The sequence below is a fragment of the Condylura cristata genome, unplaced genomic scaffold (genome assembly GCF_000260355.1).
Source record: "Condylura cristata isolate star-nosed mole 26May11 unplaced genomic scaffold, ConCri1.0 scaffold00015, whole genome shotgun sequence".
In the NCBI taxonomy this organism is placed as follows: domain Eukaryota; kingdom Metazoa; phylum Chordata; class Mammalia; order Eulipotyphla; family Talpidae; genus Condylura; species Condylura cristata.
Window position 1 is genome coordinate 2,443,283 of NW_004567116.1, and position 14,067 is coordinate 2,457,349.

The 14,067-nt window shown below is 58.9% G+C and overlaps 1 protein-coding gene across 1 annotated transcript in view; it reads left to right on the forward strand.

The window, feature by feature from the left end:
• MAP4K2 (mitogen-activated protein kinase kinase kinase kinase 2) overlaps window positions 1-6,783 on the forward strand; it is a 12,989-nt gene extending 6,206 nt beyond the window's left edge. Inside the window, exons 23-31 of the mRNA XM_012725147.1 lie at window positions 7-77; window positions 3,099-3,157; window positions 3,237-3,340; window positions 3,416-3,593; window positions 4,152-4,220; window positions 4,336-4,422; window positions 4,637-4,707; window positions 4,803-4,858; window positions 4,959-6,783. Coding sequence (XP_012580601.1) covers window positions 7-77; window positions 3,099-3,157; window positions 3,237-3,340; window positions 3,416-3,593; window positions 4,152-4,220; window positions 4,336-4,422; window positions 4,637-4,707; window positions 4,803-4,858; window positions 4,959-5,046 — 783 coding nt within the window. The 3' untranslated portion in view covers window positions 5,047-6,783. The remainder of the gene's footprint in view (window positions 1-6; window positions 78-3,098; window positions 3,158-3,236; window positions 3,341-3,415; window positions 3,594-4,151; window positions 4,221-4,335; window positions 4,423-4,636; window positions 4,708-4,802; window positions 4,859-4,958) is intronic.
• Window positions 6,784-14,067: the final 7,284 nt, after the last annotated feature.

The following is a 14,067-nucleotide window of genomic DNA, read 5'->3' on the forward strand; positions in this document are numbered from 1 at the left end:
TTTGAGCAGCGGCGGCTCCAGCAGCAAGTCCCCCTGTCCATCCCCACCAACCGCCTCACCCAGCGCATCATCCCCAGGTGGGGCCTGGTGCAGGGGGAGGCAGGGGGAGCGGGGCTGGAGCGGGACCTCGCAGTCTGGCGGCTGCAGGGAGGAGCCAGTGGATGTGGCTGTGCCTGGCAAGCTGGGCAGCATTTACTGGGCACTTAGAGGCGCCGGGTCCTGTGCTGGGCTCGGAGGCGCAGAGTCACGCGGGCCCTTGAGAGTCGGCCCCTCAGTCCTGGGATGAAGGGGGCCGGGGCAGAGAGCAGCGAGCCCGGGCGAGCTCGTGGGCATGACGGCGCCCGGAGGTCTTCCGGGCAGATGACTGAGGGGCTGCGTTGGGCAGGGGCGCAGCCAGCTTGGAGCGCATCTGGGGCGTCTGGGATTGCGGGGGGGTTTGGCCTGAGGCGGGATGTCAGAACAGCCCAGGGGCAGGCCCCCGCTCTGCTGCCAGGCCCAGGAGCTGGGTTTTGTCCAGTGCGCGTCTTTCCCGGGAGTGTTTTGGAATTCCTGCTCGTTGCGGGCGACTCGACCCGCTGGTGTAAAAGAGGATGTATTGGTTTGTTCACTGACGTCGGTGCCAGCTTCAGGCCTGGCTGGATCTAGGCGTAGACGCAGCCTCAGGGATCTGTCTGCCTCGCGTGGCTCCTCCTGTCCCCTTGCTCCTCGTGCGGGCCTTGCCTGCAGGTGCAGCTGCGGCTTCCAGGCCGACTGCCCCGGTATGTGCAGCTGGAACTTGTTCCCACGTGACTCCCACGCGCTCCCGGGCACGTGCTCGGCGGGCTGGCTGAGTCTTATCTACCCCAAGACAACCACTGAGACCAAGCAATGGGGAGCTTGGGCCAGCTCTGGTCACATGTCCCCTCCTGGGGCTGGGCGGAGGGTGAGAGGAGCCCATCTGCACAGATCACTAGAGGCTTCCGCGGGCCAGCTGTGGTGGCGGTGAGGAGACTGGCAAGAGGCACCGGAAAGGACGTGGGGTCAGGCTACCGAAGGGTGCGGACTGGACTGACTCGGGAGATGTGGGGTGTGGCCGTGACAGGCTCAGGAGACAGTGGGAGTGCGCTGAGGGAGAGGGGCCGGGAGGCCTCAGAGCTGCGGCCCGTACCTTGTCTTTGGTGGTGCCGAGGCATGGTCAGGGCAGCCACTCGTTCCGTCACTTCGCGCACACCTTCCCCGTGCCTTCTGTGCCAGCAGGGTGGGGCCCGAGGTGTGTCTGCACCCAGAGACCCTTCTGGAGGTTGTCGAGCGAGAAACAGGCAACCACCCACAGGAAAGAGTGTTCTGTGGTGGTGCCTGACGTGCTATGTGAAGAGCGGGAGAAGCGGGCCGGGAGGGTGAGGTGTGAATTAGACAGGGTGGTCAGGAAGGATCTTGTGGGGAGGGTGCTGTCTGAGCTTAGACGGGGAGGCCGTCATGGAGCGAGTCTGCGCGGCGGGCAGCAGGCACGGCCAGCACGGAGGCCCTGCGGCAGAGGGAGGCCAGCCTGGCCAGCTGGACGGGGGGGCGAGTGACGGGGGTGGGAGGGGGCCGTGGCCACGCTGAGGCCCTGGACTCTGAGCTGAGCCAAAGGCCGCTTCTGAAGTGATGGGATAGAGTCAGGGTCGCTGCAGCCTCTGCACAGAACGGACTGAAGTGGTCAAGGCGGCAGTGGAGGCCAGCCAGGAGGCCATCGCCCCGGTCATTTGGGGTCCCTGATGGCTTGGGCCGGGGCAGCGGTGAAGAAGTTGAAGCGGTGGGTTCTGGTTTGATTTTCAAAGTCAAATCAACAGGATTTCCTTACATGCGGTGGATGGAGGAGAAAGTGGCGGGGGTGCCTCCCAGGCGGTTTGGCGGGGGCAGCGGAAGGATGGAGCTGCCCTCGCCTTGGGTGGGGCGGAGGTTATGTCATTGGGATGCGCATGGACCGGAGCCTGCGAGCTGGAGCCTGCGAGCTGAAGCCCAGCCTGCGTGGCTGAGCTCTGGGGAGGGAGTAGGCGGCCGGCCTAGACCTGACCAGGGAGGGGGCAGAGGCCAGGCCAGCGCCTACATCAGCTGGGGAGCATGGCCGGCCCTTCGTGCCTGGTCCCGAGGGTGCACCTGGAGCCCACAGCCTCCGGCTTCCTGACAGTCTCTGCTTCAGCCCAGGGCTGCAGGCCCAAGAGAGCCATGGGTCACGGGTGTCTCGGGCACGTGTGTGGGAAACAGCCAAGTCGAATGTAAATTCAGGGCACCAGAATTGTTCAGAGAAAAAAACAATGCAGAAATCCCTGCCTCTCTGGTGCAGAGCCAGGTTGGGGGGCGGGGAGGAGCCAGAGCAAGGGGAGAGCGCAGTCGGAGAGCGGCGTCAGGTGCTGCCAGGCAGATCCCAGGCAGGTGGCAGAGCTGCCCGCAGGTGGCCCTGGCCCCAGGAGGAGGAAGCAGGCGCGGGAAGTCCCCTGGGGCTGGGGGCCGCCAGCCAGGCCAGGACCCTGCTTCTCCTGGGGTGAGCCCCGCCGCTGCGCAGCGTCCGCTGAGGCAGCTGCTGCTCCTTTCCTCACTGCAGGGCCTGGGCCTGGGCCAAGGGCCGGTGACATGCGGCCTGCGGGCAGGGCCGGCCAGTGCCCTGGCCCCCGCCCAGCCACGCGCAGACCCTCCACACTCACTTTTTCCTTCATTTCCTCACCTACATCCTGTCTCTGCCTAAGGACGGACAGTGGCTGGGGGGTGGGGTGGGGGGGCATCGTCACACAGGACGAGGGCGTGGGGGCGACGCCCTACAGGAGCCCCGCGGCTGGCAGCCCTCCGGTTTGGGCTCCGTTGCCCCCCGCTGTCAGCCCCACGCAGTGACAGCAGGGAGGCTCAGGAGTCCACTGGCCGGCCCGGGCCTCGCAGTGGGCCGTGACCCCGAGGCCGGCGGCTCTGGCTCCGCTGGGGGGGCTGTGCCTGGAGACACAGCAGCTCCCGCACCTTCCCAGCGGGGTCACTCGGGCGCGGCCTCCCGAGCCTCAGTCGCACCCCGGCAGGCCGGGGAGGCTGTGGACTCCGCTTCTCGGGGCTCTGCTGGGGGCGGCTGTGACAGGCGCGGTTGTCCCCTGCAGGCGCTTCGCCCTGTCCGCCAAGATCCCCGACACCAAAGGCTGCCTGCAGTGCCGTGTGGGTAAGAGCTGGCCGAGCGGGCTGAGGGGCGCCCACGGGCCGGCGCCCACGGGCCGGCGCCCACTGGCTGCTCCCCGCAGTGCGGAACCCCTACACAGGCGGCACCTTCCTGCTGGCCGCCCTGCCCGCCAGCCTGCTCCTGCTCCAGTGGTACGAGCCGCTGCAGAAGTTCCTGCTGCTGAAGGTGCGGGCGGGCGGCGGCGGCCGGTGGGGCGGCGGGCGGCTTGGGGAAGGAGATGTGACCCCCTGCTGCCCCCAGAGCTTCTCCAGCCCCTTGCCCAGCCCAGCAGGGATGCTGGAGCCACTGGTGCTGGACGGGAAGGAGCTGCCGCAGGTGTGCGTGGGGGCCGAGGGCCCCGAGGGCCCGGGCTGCCGCGTCCTGTTCCACATCCTGCCCCTGGAGGCCGGCCTGACGCCCGACGTCCTCATCCCACCCGGTGAGCTGGGGGTGTGAGCGAGGTGTGTGAGGGAGTGTGTGGGGTGTCCGTCCCCGCAGCTGAGGCGCCACACAGACCGCGGGGCCGGCGCACTGGGCCTCCCTCCCGCTGGGCCTCCGTCACAGACTTCTCTTGGGGCACAGGGCTCAGCCAGTAAGAAAGCTGCGCCACGGGGCAGCCGGACACAGCCAGACGGGGCCAGGCGGGTGCTGGGCCAGGAGGGCGGCGCGGGGGGCCCTGCGCCCGCCCCTCGCCGGGTCCCTCACACCAGACCGTGTCCTTGAGCAGCGGCCTGGAGTAGGCACGGCGGCCCGTGGGGCCGTCGGGACGGGCCCAGAGTGCAGGTTGCGGGCGCTGAGCTGCACGGTGCGGGTCTCCTGGCTTCTGTGAGCCTCAGTTCCCAGCCGTGCGGTGAGAGCAGCCTTGGCGGCTCCCCGCCCCCGCCCCCGCCCCCGACCGCAGGAGGCCCGGGGTGCTTGACCAGCTGGAGCTGACCCCCACGTCCTCGTGGGGCCAGAGCGGGGCTGGGGCTCAGTGCTGTCCCTTCTCTGCCTGCAGAGGGGCTCCCAGGCTCCGCCCAGCAGGTGATTCAGGTGGACAGGGACACAGTCCTCGTCTGCTTCGACCGTGAGTGCCGTGGGCCGCCGGGCTGGCACGGTGGAGGGTGGGGGCCAGGGAAGCGGGTGGGCCTCCCCGTGGAAGGGAGCCGCCCAGCCCGCCCACCTGCCTTTTGCCCGCGCAGGCTGTGTGAGGATCGTGAACCTGCTGGGCGAGCCCACGGCCATGCTGGCGCCTGAGCTGACCTTCGACTTCCCCATTGAGACTGTCGGTGAGTGAGCGACAGAAGCGGGGTGGGGTCACATGGCCGGGGGCACCGTGGGACCCAGCGATGGGCAGCAGTCTCCAGGGCCCTTCTCAGGAGCCATCCTGGCTGCCTGTGGTCTGGGGGGACCTCAGTGGCCCCAAGCTGGGCCTGCAGCATGGCTGGAGGAGCCAGCATCCCTGGACAGATACAGGGCTGATGGCCGCCTGGCTGCGCCTAGTGTGTCTGCAGGACAGCGTGCTGGCCTTCTGGAGCCACGGGATGCAGGGGCGCAGCCTGGACACCAATGAGGTAAAAGGGGCTTCGGAACCGGGCCGCCCCTACTGGGCTGTCCCCACTTTTAGGAGAGGACTTGCAGGGTGGCCTCACGGCCCTCTTCTTCCCAGGTGACCCAGGAGATCACAGATGAGACCAGGATCTTCCGAGTGCTTGGGGCCCACAGGTAGGATGCGGCACGCTGGCCTCCGTCAGGCATCCCTGAGGCCAGAGGCACGTGCCCACAGCCTCCGCCCCTCGCTCACCTCCGGTCCTCTCCCCTGCAGGGACATCATCCTTGAGAGCATCCCCACCGACAACCCGGGGGCTCACAGCAACCTGTACATCCTCACGGGCCATCAGAGCAGTTACTAAGCAGGCGCCGGCCAGCGGCCCCCGCTCCAGCCTGGCCTGAGCTCGAGTCGGGTGTCTGGGGCCAGGGGTGGCTCCCAGGCCGGAGGCGCGCAGGCCCCTGGCCTTGTCCTCGTAGGGCAGAAATAATCCTGAGAAGAATTGGGGGCCACCCCACGCCTCTGCAATAACTGGACCAGAGGAAGCTGCTGTCCCCCCCTTGCAGGCAGCTGGGCCCCAGGGCCCCACAGAAGGCGCCCTGAGTGGCCGGGGCCGCCAGGCATCCATTCCAGTGTTTCACATCTCCTTTCCTCCTGCTGCCAAGCCTGCCCAGGCCCTGTCCCGGGGAACCCCACTATTTAAGAGAGAGAACTATATTGCTATTAAAGCTGGTTTAATTCTAATCCACTGTACCCTCTGCGTGGGGGCGGGGCCCTGCCCCACCTCCCTGCCCCCTCCCTGTGGCGCATCTTGAAGCTCCTGCCCCGGAGGGGCCACCTGCGCCCAGTGACCCCCTCACAAGGGAGGGGGCCGAGGTGAGGGGGGCCCGCGGCCCCCGCAGGCAGCCGGTGTGCCAGGCCGCCCCACTGCTCTGCTTGGCACAGCTTTTGCACTGGTGACTCCATGGCATCATGCAGGTGGGGGGACACACCCTCGAGGTCTCCCCCCAGAGAGGTTCTCCCCAGGCGCCCGTGGAAGGACCCAGGAGAGGCCGAGCACCTCTGCCCAGACCCTGGCGTGCCCTGGCGCCTCCCTGCTGCCAGGTCGGGAACAGCTGACAACAGGCCGATGCCCTGGCGAGCTGCACCTGGGCCTGGCCTGCAGGTGTTCCCGAGGGTCCCCAGGGCCAGGCCCTGACTCAGAGGGCCCCACACTGTGCCCACCACTGTCCGCCTTTGCGCGTTGCTCCTGGGTGCCCCTTAGGCTCCGCTCCGCCGGGGACACGCTGCTGGCCGGGCGGGCGGGCGGCACCGAGCAGGCGTGGAGTGTGGAGGCCCTGTCTGGGGGGCTTGAGCCAGGGCCTGGTGGGTCGTCAGGCCTTGAGCCTGCCGCTGTCTCCCTCCTGACTGCGGGCGAGGGCTGGAGCGTGGGCCCCTGTTAAAGAAGCGGGTGCGAAGCAGGAGGGTGGGGGGCGGATGAGAATCCTGCAGGAGCCCTGGGTGGGGTGGGCGGCCAGCTCCCCCGGTGCCCCCTCCGAGCCTGACTGCTGTGACCCCTACTGTCCTGGGGCTGAAATGGCAACGGCGCCAGTCCAGGGGCAGGGTGCCAGGCCCCGTCCCCCCAGGCCCAGGCAGGAGAGGCAGCTTCCAGGTGCTGAAGCTTGCCTGGGCCCGACTGGAAGGCATTTGATGGGCCAAGTGTGGGGTGACTGGGGTGCCTTTCCGAACTTGACCTGCCCAGGCTCCCGGAGGATTAAGTTGAGGAGTGGGGTGGGGGTGAGCCCCCCAGGAGGACTGACTTTGCTCCTGCAGAGCCGGCGGCCGACAGCGCCACCTGGTGGCAGCCGCCATGGCTCTGAAAGGGGAGGCCCCCCCCCAAAGTGCCAAAGTGGGGAGGGGACCGGCGAGGCCTCTGAGAAAGTCTTGGCTGGCCACAAGCCAAAGCAAGGCCAAAGCCAGAATATGTGCTCAAAGCTGAGAATTGTTATTTTTTTAATGTATTTTTGAATAGGTAGCCTTGCCCTGGGGGGGCAGTACCCCGTGGACACAGAGAGGCCCCGCTGCCCGGGGCGGGAGCCCTCTGGAAGCCGGTTGGTTGGCAGTCTGCTTCCCCGGTGGGTTTTGTCGCCTCCCTTTTCTCTGCTCCCTTCGCGGATCGCATCGGCCTGGTCTGGACCTCCCCGGGGCTGCTCCACCGTGTGGGCCCCTCATGACTTGCCTGTGGCACCCTATTGATGGGCACTGGAGTGTTTCTACTACTTTATATTACAAAGTCGCTGCAATAAATCCTCTCATGTGACGCTCCGCTGTACTCGTGTCCAAGGCTCCCTGGAGCGGCCCGCGGGTGTTTGCCTTTGTGACGGCTGCTGCCCGGTGCCCTCCCTGGCTGGAGTCTGCTGGGTGGGGCGGGGGTGGGGGGCAGCCTTTCCCGTGGGGGAGGTGTGGTGTCCCTGGATGGTGGAGTGTGCAACGTCCCCGGTCCCCGGGTGGGTAGTGGGCCTCACTCCTGCTTCCAGGGTGCAGGGTGGGGCCTGCTGGCCGGCTGGATTCCCCCTGGGCACTCTTGAGTCCGCCTTGAGGGCTGCTGGGAGGATTGGGAATAGTCATGTACTTAACACTGGGCACAGATGGGTCTCGTGGAGATGTGATACTGAACTGAAACAGCAAACTGAGTGAGTGACTGCACTGTGAGAGCAGACACGAGCAAAGCGGAACCAGCTATGGGTGGTTAGATGCCCTCGTGACAAAGCTGGGCTGGGAGGCGGGCGGGGGGAGGCGAAGTGTCCCGGTGGCGGCTGGGTGGGCGCAGCGTACGGCTCGCTCGGGACTGGGGATCTAGCGGTGCTGCTTGGTAGCCTGGTCCGTGGCGGGTGGGAGGGTGGGGTGTCCAGCTGTCGCTTGGCTCCGCGCCCACTGGCCCTTTCCCTATTGCATCAATACCAGGTGACTCGCTGAAGGTTAAGGGGTCACCCCAAAACGACAACCCTGTTAGGAGAGTGCAAACCCTAACGAGAGCAGCCTTGGGGCAGGGCACACGGGGAAGTGGGTGTGTTGCAAACCCACGACTTGATGGCTTCAACAGACTTACACCCGGATACCCCAGTGGGTATCTTGAGATCTTGAGGGTGCCCCTCACCCCAGAGCTTCCTCTGCCCCTTTGTGACCTGCGCCTGTTGCTCTTCAGAGAAACCGCTGATCTGCCTGTCACGACAGATGAACTTTGCATCTTTCAGAATGCGTGTAAACCAAGGCACAAAGCCTGGACTTCCTTTCTCCTCCGCTTCTGGCACTAAGCCTGTGACTTTGCGGTCTGCTGCACGTAATGGCGGTCTCAGGGCCCAAGCGTTTGTGGCCTGGAGGGGCCAGTGTGCTTGGCTGGTCACCTGGCGGGGGGCGCGCCGGCTCTTTCCAGCTCGGTCACTGCAAATAAGGCTGCATGTGCTCGTCCCTGCGGCTTCCCTGGGGTGAAGGGGAGCTCGGGGATCACCTAGGACGGGGGTCATGTTTTAAAGAAGCTGCCAGTATTTACACTCCTGGCAACAGCAGGGAGCTGGGGTCCTGTGTCCCCACTATCACTGGCTGCACACAGGTGTGTGGGATGTCTCCTGGTGGTTCTCGTCCACACTCCCTAGCGAGGCTCAGCGTCTTCTGAGCTTATTTATCTTTTACACGTCTTCCGTATTTCCTTCTGTTTGCTTGCTTCTCCATGAGTCCTGAGGGTCCATGCACATCTTGTTTACTAAGCATGTGACTTGTGCCTCTTATGCTATTGTTTCTGACTTATTTGTTTTCTTTTTTTTTTAAAGATTTTATTTATGCACACAAGAACTGGGGTGCACCAGAGGTGCAGGAGGTGAAAGGACTCACCAGAGACAGAGTGGGGAGCAGAACAGGCAGATGCACTGAAACACGCTGCTGAGGGGAGCAGCGGGAGACAGGAGAAGTCTGTTGGGCCCTGTGGGTCCCGCCCTGGGGGGGCGGGGGGTGGATCGAGCTTGTGCTGCAGTGACTGGTTGTCATTGTGCTGAGACTGAACCCCTGGGCAACCAGGGGGGTTCCTACTGCCACAAATTCCTCTGCCCATATCCCTCCTAGTTCAAGCTGCCTTAAACAGGAAGCTGTGAATAAAGTGGTTTCCCAAGAAAAACAAAATTGTACTTGGTACATCACGGGGGTGCCGGGGGCCCAGATGTGAGCCTCCCTAGTGCGGGCAGTGGGCAGTGTTGCCGCTGGCTCTCTGCAGGACAGCAGCCTGGGGTTGGCCCCTCACCCTGTTAGCTACTCGATCTTGCCAGAGTTTGGAGTTTCGAATGTAGAACCAAAAGATATAAGATGCTGGGGCGTGGTTAGCAGGGAAGGGGCTAGAAATGTCTCATCCTTTCGGTTCTAACCACAGCAGCTCTGACAAGAGCCCCTGATTTTGCAGACTCCAGTTGAGGAATCAGTCACAAGTCTTGGCCTTCAGGCTACCCTGTCCAACCTGGCTACAAATTTGAGGGTTCCCACCACTCCTTTTCAGATTCAGCAATCTGCCAGAATGACCTGCAGAATGCAGGAAAAGGGTTACATTTATCACCAGTTTTATTGTAATGCTGATCAACGAAGGACAGCAATAACGATAAACAGGGTGGACAAACAGGGTGGCAGGGCAGAGCGGGGGGTGCTGCCTCCTGCCACAGCAGGGTGCTCCCTGAGCCGGAAGCCTCCCAAGCCCTGTCGGTCAGTTTGCATTGGGGCTTTATTACACAGGCGAGGCTGACTGCAGGGGACAGAAGACCCGCTCCTGCCCTAGGCGGGGTTTGGCGCCAGGTTGGTGTTTCCGAAGAGCTGTGATTGTTTTGAAGTATCTCAGGGTCCTCAGTGCTGGCAGTAAGTCACCCTATTTGCTTCAACTTGGCTTCTTAGGATTATTAAGACTACAGCCTGGCAGGTCCTCTGTGCCAGGACCCGGGGGCAAAGACCAGATGGATATTTGTGAATTGTACCACACCCTGTGTGAAACCAGGAGGCATCTGAATTGTATAGTTCTGGACCCTGCACCTCAAGAAACACCCCACTGGAACCGACTATTCCTTATGATCTTATGGAATCAACACAGTCGCCTGTAGGGTTGCTTCAGTGTCCAAATTCTACAGAGAAACCCCAGGCACAGAGAGGGCTCATGAGTTCTCTAGTGGCACAGCTGGGTGGCTGGCCTGGCCTGAGGGTCCGCGTGGTCTCCTGGGAAGGGTTTCCAGCGGTCCGCAACAGAAAGCCACTCCTGATCTGGCCAAACAGGAGCCCTGGTCTGGCATGCTCTACAAGCGGCTAGTTACTCGCCCTGGGCATGCCTTCTTTTTCTCATTGTTAGAGATAATACCCTCTTTTTAAAAGATTTTAAAAAATATGCAAGTCAGTTTTTTAAGATTTATTTTATTTATGCATACAGAACTGGGGGTACAGGCTAGCGGTACAGGGGTGGTGAGAGAATTCACCAGAGCCAGCGTGGGGAGCAGAGGGGAGACAAGAGAGGTCTGCTGCACCCTGTGGGTCCCTCCCTGGCCGGGGATCAAACTTGGGCTGCAGTAGCTGAGGAGAGCTTCACACTGCTGAGACTTAACCCCGTGCCACGAAGGAAGCCCCCAATAATACCTACCTTTAAAGGTTGTTACGAGGAGCGTATGCCTGTGAAAGGACTCAGAAGAGAGCCAGGAATAGTCAACATCCAAACTTTCTATTTTGTCTTTGGAACCCTTAGAAAAGTTGATACTTAACCACAGTTTATGGTATGTTTTGAAGGAGTGGAGATTTTTAAGCCCATATTCTGCAGAATCTAACAAAAATAGAAAAATACCAAATACCAAAATGTTTTAACTTGGCAGTTTAAAAATACTCCTAGAAATTCTGGTTAAAAGAGGAAATTTAGGGCCTTCCCTGGTGGTGCAGCGGGTTAAAGCACAGCACTGTAAGTTAGCTGCAGCCGCTTCAGTTCAAGTTTGATCCCATGCACCAGAGGTGACCCACATGGCGTGGCAGACATCTCCTGACCTGCCTGCTGCTCCCCTCAGCTGTGTACTTATCTGCCTGTTTTGCTCCCCACTCTGTCTCTGGTGAACCCTCTTACTGCCCCTGCACCTCTGTTCTATAAGCATAAATAAATCTTTAAAATATATGTGTGTATGTGTGTAAACATACATACACACACACACACATATATATATAGGAGGGCCTCCCTGGTAGTGCAGGGGTTAAAGTCTTAGCACTATGAAGCTATCCCTAGCCACTGCATCCTGAGTTCAACTCCCAGCCAGAGGACTGACCCACAGCACAGCAGACCCCTCCTGTCTCCCTGCTGCTCCCCTCAGCAGTGTACTTGTCCATCTGCCTGTTGTGCTCCCCACTCTGTCTCTGGTAGATCCTCTAGCCTCCCTCTCCCACCCCTCTGCACCTCTGGCCTGCACCCCACCTCTTGTATGCATACATAACGCAATCTTCAAAAAATGTTTAACTTCTGGGTACCTGTTTTCTTCTCCAACCCAGTATCTGATGCCTATGTGTCCTTTGATAGCTTTCTCTGTGCTCACACAATCATAAGGCATACAGATGTGTGTGGGGTTGGTTAGTTTTTCAAAAACAAGAGCCTCTAATATACATTTCTTCACTTTTTTCATTTAATAATAAAGCACAAAATGTGATCCCTTAATAAACATAATTTTAAAAAAGAAAAAAATGATACGGCACAGAAGTCCCCCTTGGGCTGCTGGGGAAGGCTAAAGCTACCTAATAACCCAGGTTGTGGCTATTTCAGTGGTTCAACCACCCACTGTTGGTAGGATTTAGTCTCCAGGTTTTGGAATCAAACAATGCTACAAGAAAGGCTGTAGAGGACTTTGGACATATTAGATTATAGGGTCACGTGCTCACTGGGGGCAGATTTCCCAGAGTGGGATTGCTGTATTCAAAGGGGTTATTTTTCCTGAAAGGGGTACAATTTTAATAAACTTCTCCAAAAAAGAAATTTACTGCAGTAGGTGTGTGTGTCTTTGTATATGTATATACATAGATATATATATTATTTTTGCTATTGTGAAGGTTATGTAAAGAGATTCCTCATTATCAATAATTTGCATTTCTGGGGGGCTGTGGAGTTATTTCATCTTTTTTGCTATTTGAATTAGTTCTGAGACTCGTCTATACTTTTTGCTTCTTTTCTATAGTTTTTTGTCTTTTTTTCTAATTCACTTAAGATTTCTTTGCATATTAATTGTTAACTTTCATGTGTAGCAGGCAGTTTTTTATTATCACCCTTGTTGATGACTTTCCTGGTTTCAAAAAAGTTTATAAAACTAGATTACCTGATATATCCTCTAAATTGCATTTTTTTTTTTTACCATATTTTTAGATTTAGGACTCTATACAGTTAGCTGAACCTCTGCGTTACTGAATTCTGCCTGAGGACGGGGTGTGGGGGACCTTGACCAGCAAGGCCGGAGATTAGGGGCCCCAGGTCTGGCGTACAAAAGAGGCGATCGTGAACATGCAGCAACAGAGAGAGAGAGCAGAGAGAGTTTACTGAGTTTCACAGCGGCTTATATGCAGGAGGGAGGAGACCAAAGGGCATACAGCACATTTGGCCGGCTGCTGATCTCATGAGGGGTGAAAATGGGCGAGAAGAGAAAAGGAGAAAAGGTGTGGGCAGGAAACTCTTTTCTCATGCCTTTTGCAACCCGGATGTTTTTCTCTATCCGGATTCCATTTCACCTTTTTATGGTGCAAGATGCTGAGAGACGCAAGATGCCAGCCTCGGTCCCCAACATCTCCCCCGTTTCTGTTTTGTTACAAGAAACAGCGAGTATGATGTGGGATTAATCTATGTCAGGGGGCTGTGCCTGTCTTAGGTCGTGGACTTACTCTATATGCCTTACCCGTCATTAGCTAGGAGACACATCAAAGGTTGATTATTGCACACGTGCTCTTTTGTCTACCCGCCAGTCTTAGGTTGGTCGTAAGAGGTGTCCATCTTACCCGTCTTTGGCTACCAGCCCAGCTCTGAAAACAAGGCACTATGGGCAATCTTGGTCACTGAGCCTGTCAAGCATTTCCACTTGGTGATAATGGACTTGGAATGGTCCTGACATGACCTTATGGATCTGTTGTTTTACAAAATCAACAATCCGGTTGAAAATGCATGGACCGATAATTAACATAAGAAGAAGTAACAAAAGGGGGCCTGCCACAGCAGAGAGCAGAGTAGTGAGCCAGGGAGAAGAGGAAAACCAGGATTGGAGCAAGTTTTATTGAGACCAGAGCTCCGTTCCCTTTCTGCCAATCTTTGATGGAGTTTGGCCATGGAGTCCTCTACGACCCCTGTTCTGACAGTTACTGATTACTCCACAGGCGAACTGGGATCTTGAGAGGATTAGGAGCCCGCTCCACAGTCCATAGACAGCTAGCAGGTGGGAGGAGAAGCGTGAGGTGAGGCATGGATCCAGGAGGCGATGCCATCAGCCCCAACCGACCGTAATTGGTGTGGTCAAGAGCACCTGGTACGGACCCTTGCAACGCGGCTTCAGGTGTTGGACTTGATGTCTCTGAATCAGCACCCACCGAGTCTGCATGAGTCTGCATTCACGGCTGAAACGAGCAGTCTGAAAAAGAAAAAGAAAGGGAACTTGCCTCAGGGAGGGGGCTGGAGGCCCCTCCTTGGGTTAGGGGTTAATATGTCTCACTAGCTGCTCAGGAAGCCAGTGGGCGGCATCATGAGACTGAAAAAACGCAGACTGAGCCACGACCCCAAATTAGAACCGGATCGGGTCCGTTCCAGGATCCATCCAGAGGGTCTTTCCATTTTACCATAGCATACTGATTTTGAGTTGTGGGATGCCAAAATCTGTCAGCGGCTGAGTGGTCTTGATCATGGGGACTAGAATTAATTGAGCTATTTTTTTTGACCTTTTGGTATTTTAAGGAGGCCTTTTGTTTTTGCTAAAATTGAAATTTCTCCAGTGTAGTCATTGTCTATTACACCCGGAAGGACCTTTAAGCCTTTTTGAGCCATACTGCCCCTCCCCAATATTAATCCAAGAGTGTTGGGCGGAAGGCGGCCAGAAACTCCTGTTTTGAGTTGTTGATAGCCCATTGCAGGCGTTAGTATTGTGTCGGAGGAGGGACAGAGGTCCAATCCTGCGCTGCCTGGGGTGGCCCTTGTGAGGTCTGAAAAGGATGGGTGTGGGGTAGAGGACTGGTTTGTGCTCGAATCTAATACTCGGGGAGGTAAGAGCTTACCTTGTACATCGGTAGTGGAACGGCAGTCTCCAGCCCAATGGTATCCTTTTTTACAGCGGGGGCAAGGTTTTGAGGGTTTGAGGGCAGGCTGATTGTTTGTGGGGGTATTAATAGCCTGGAC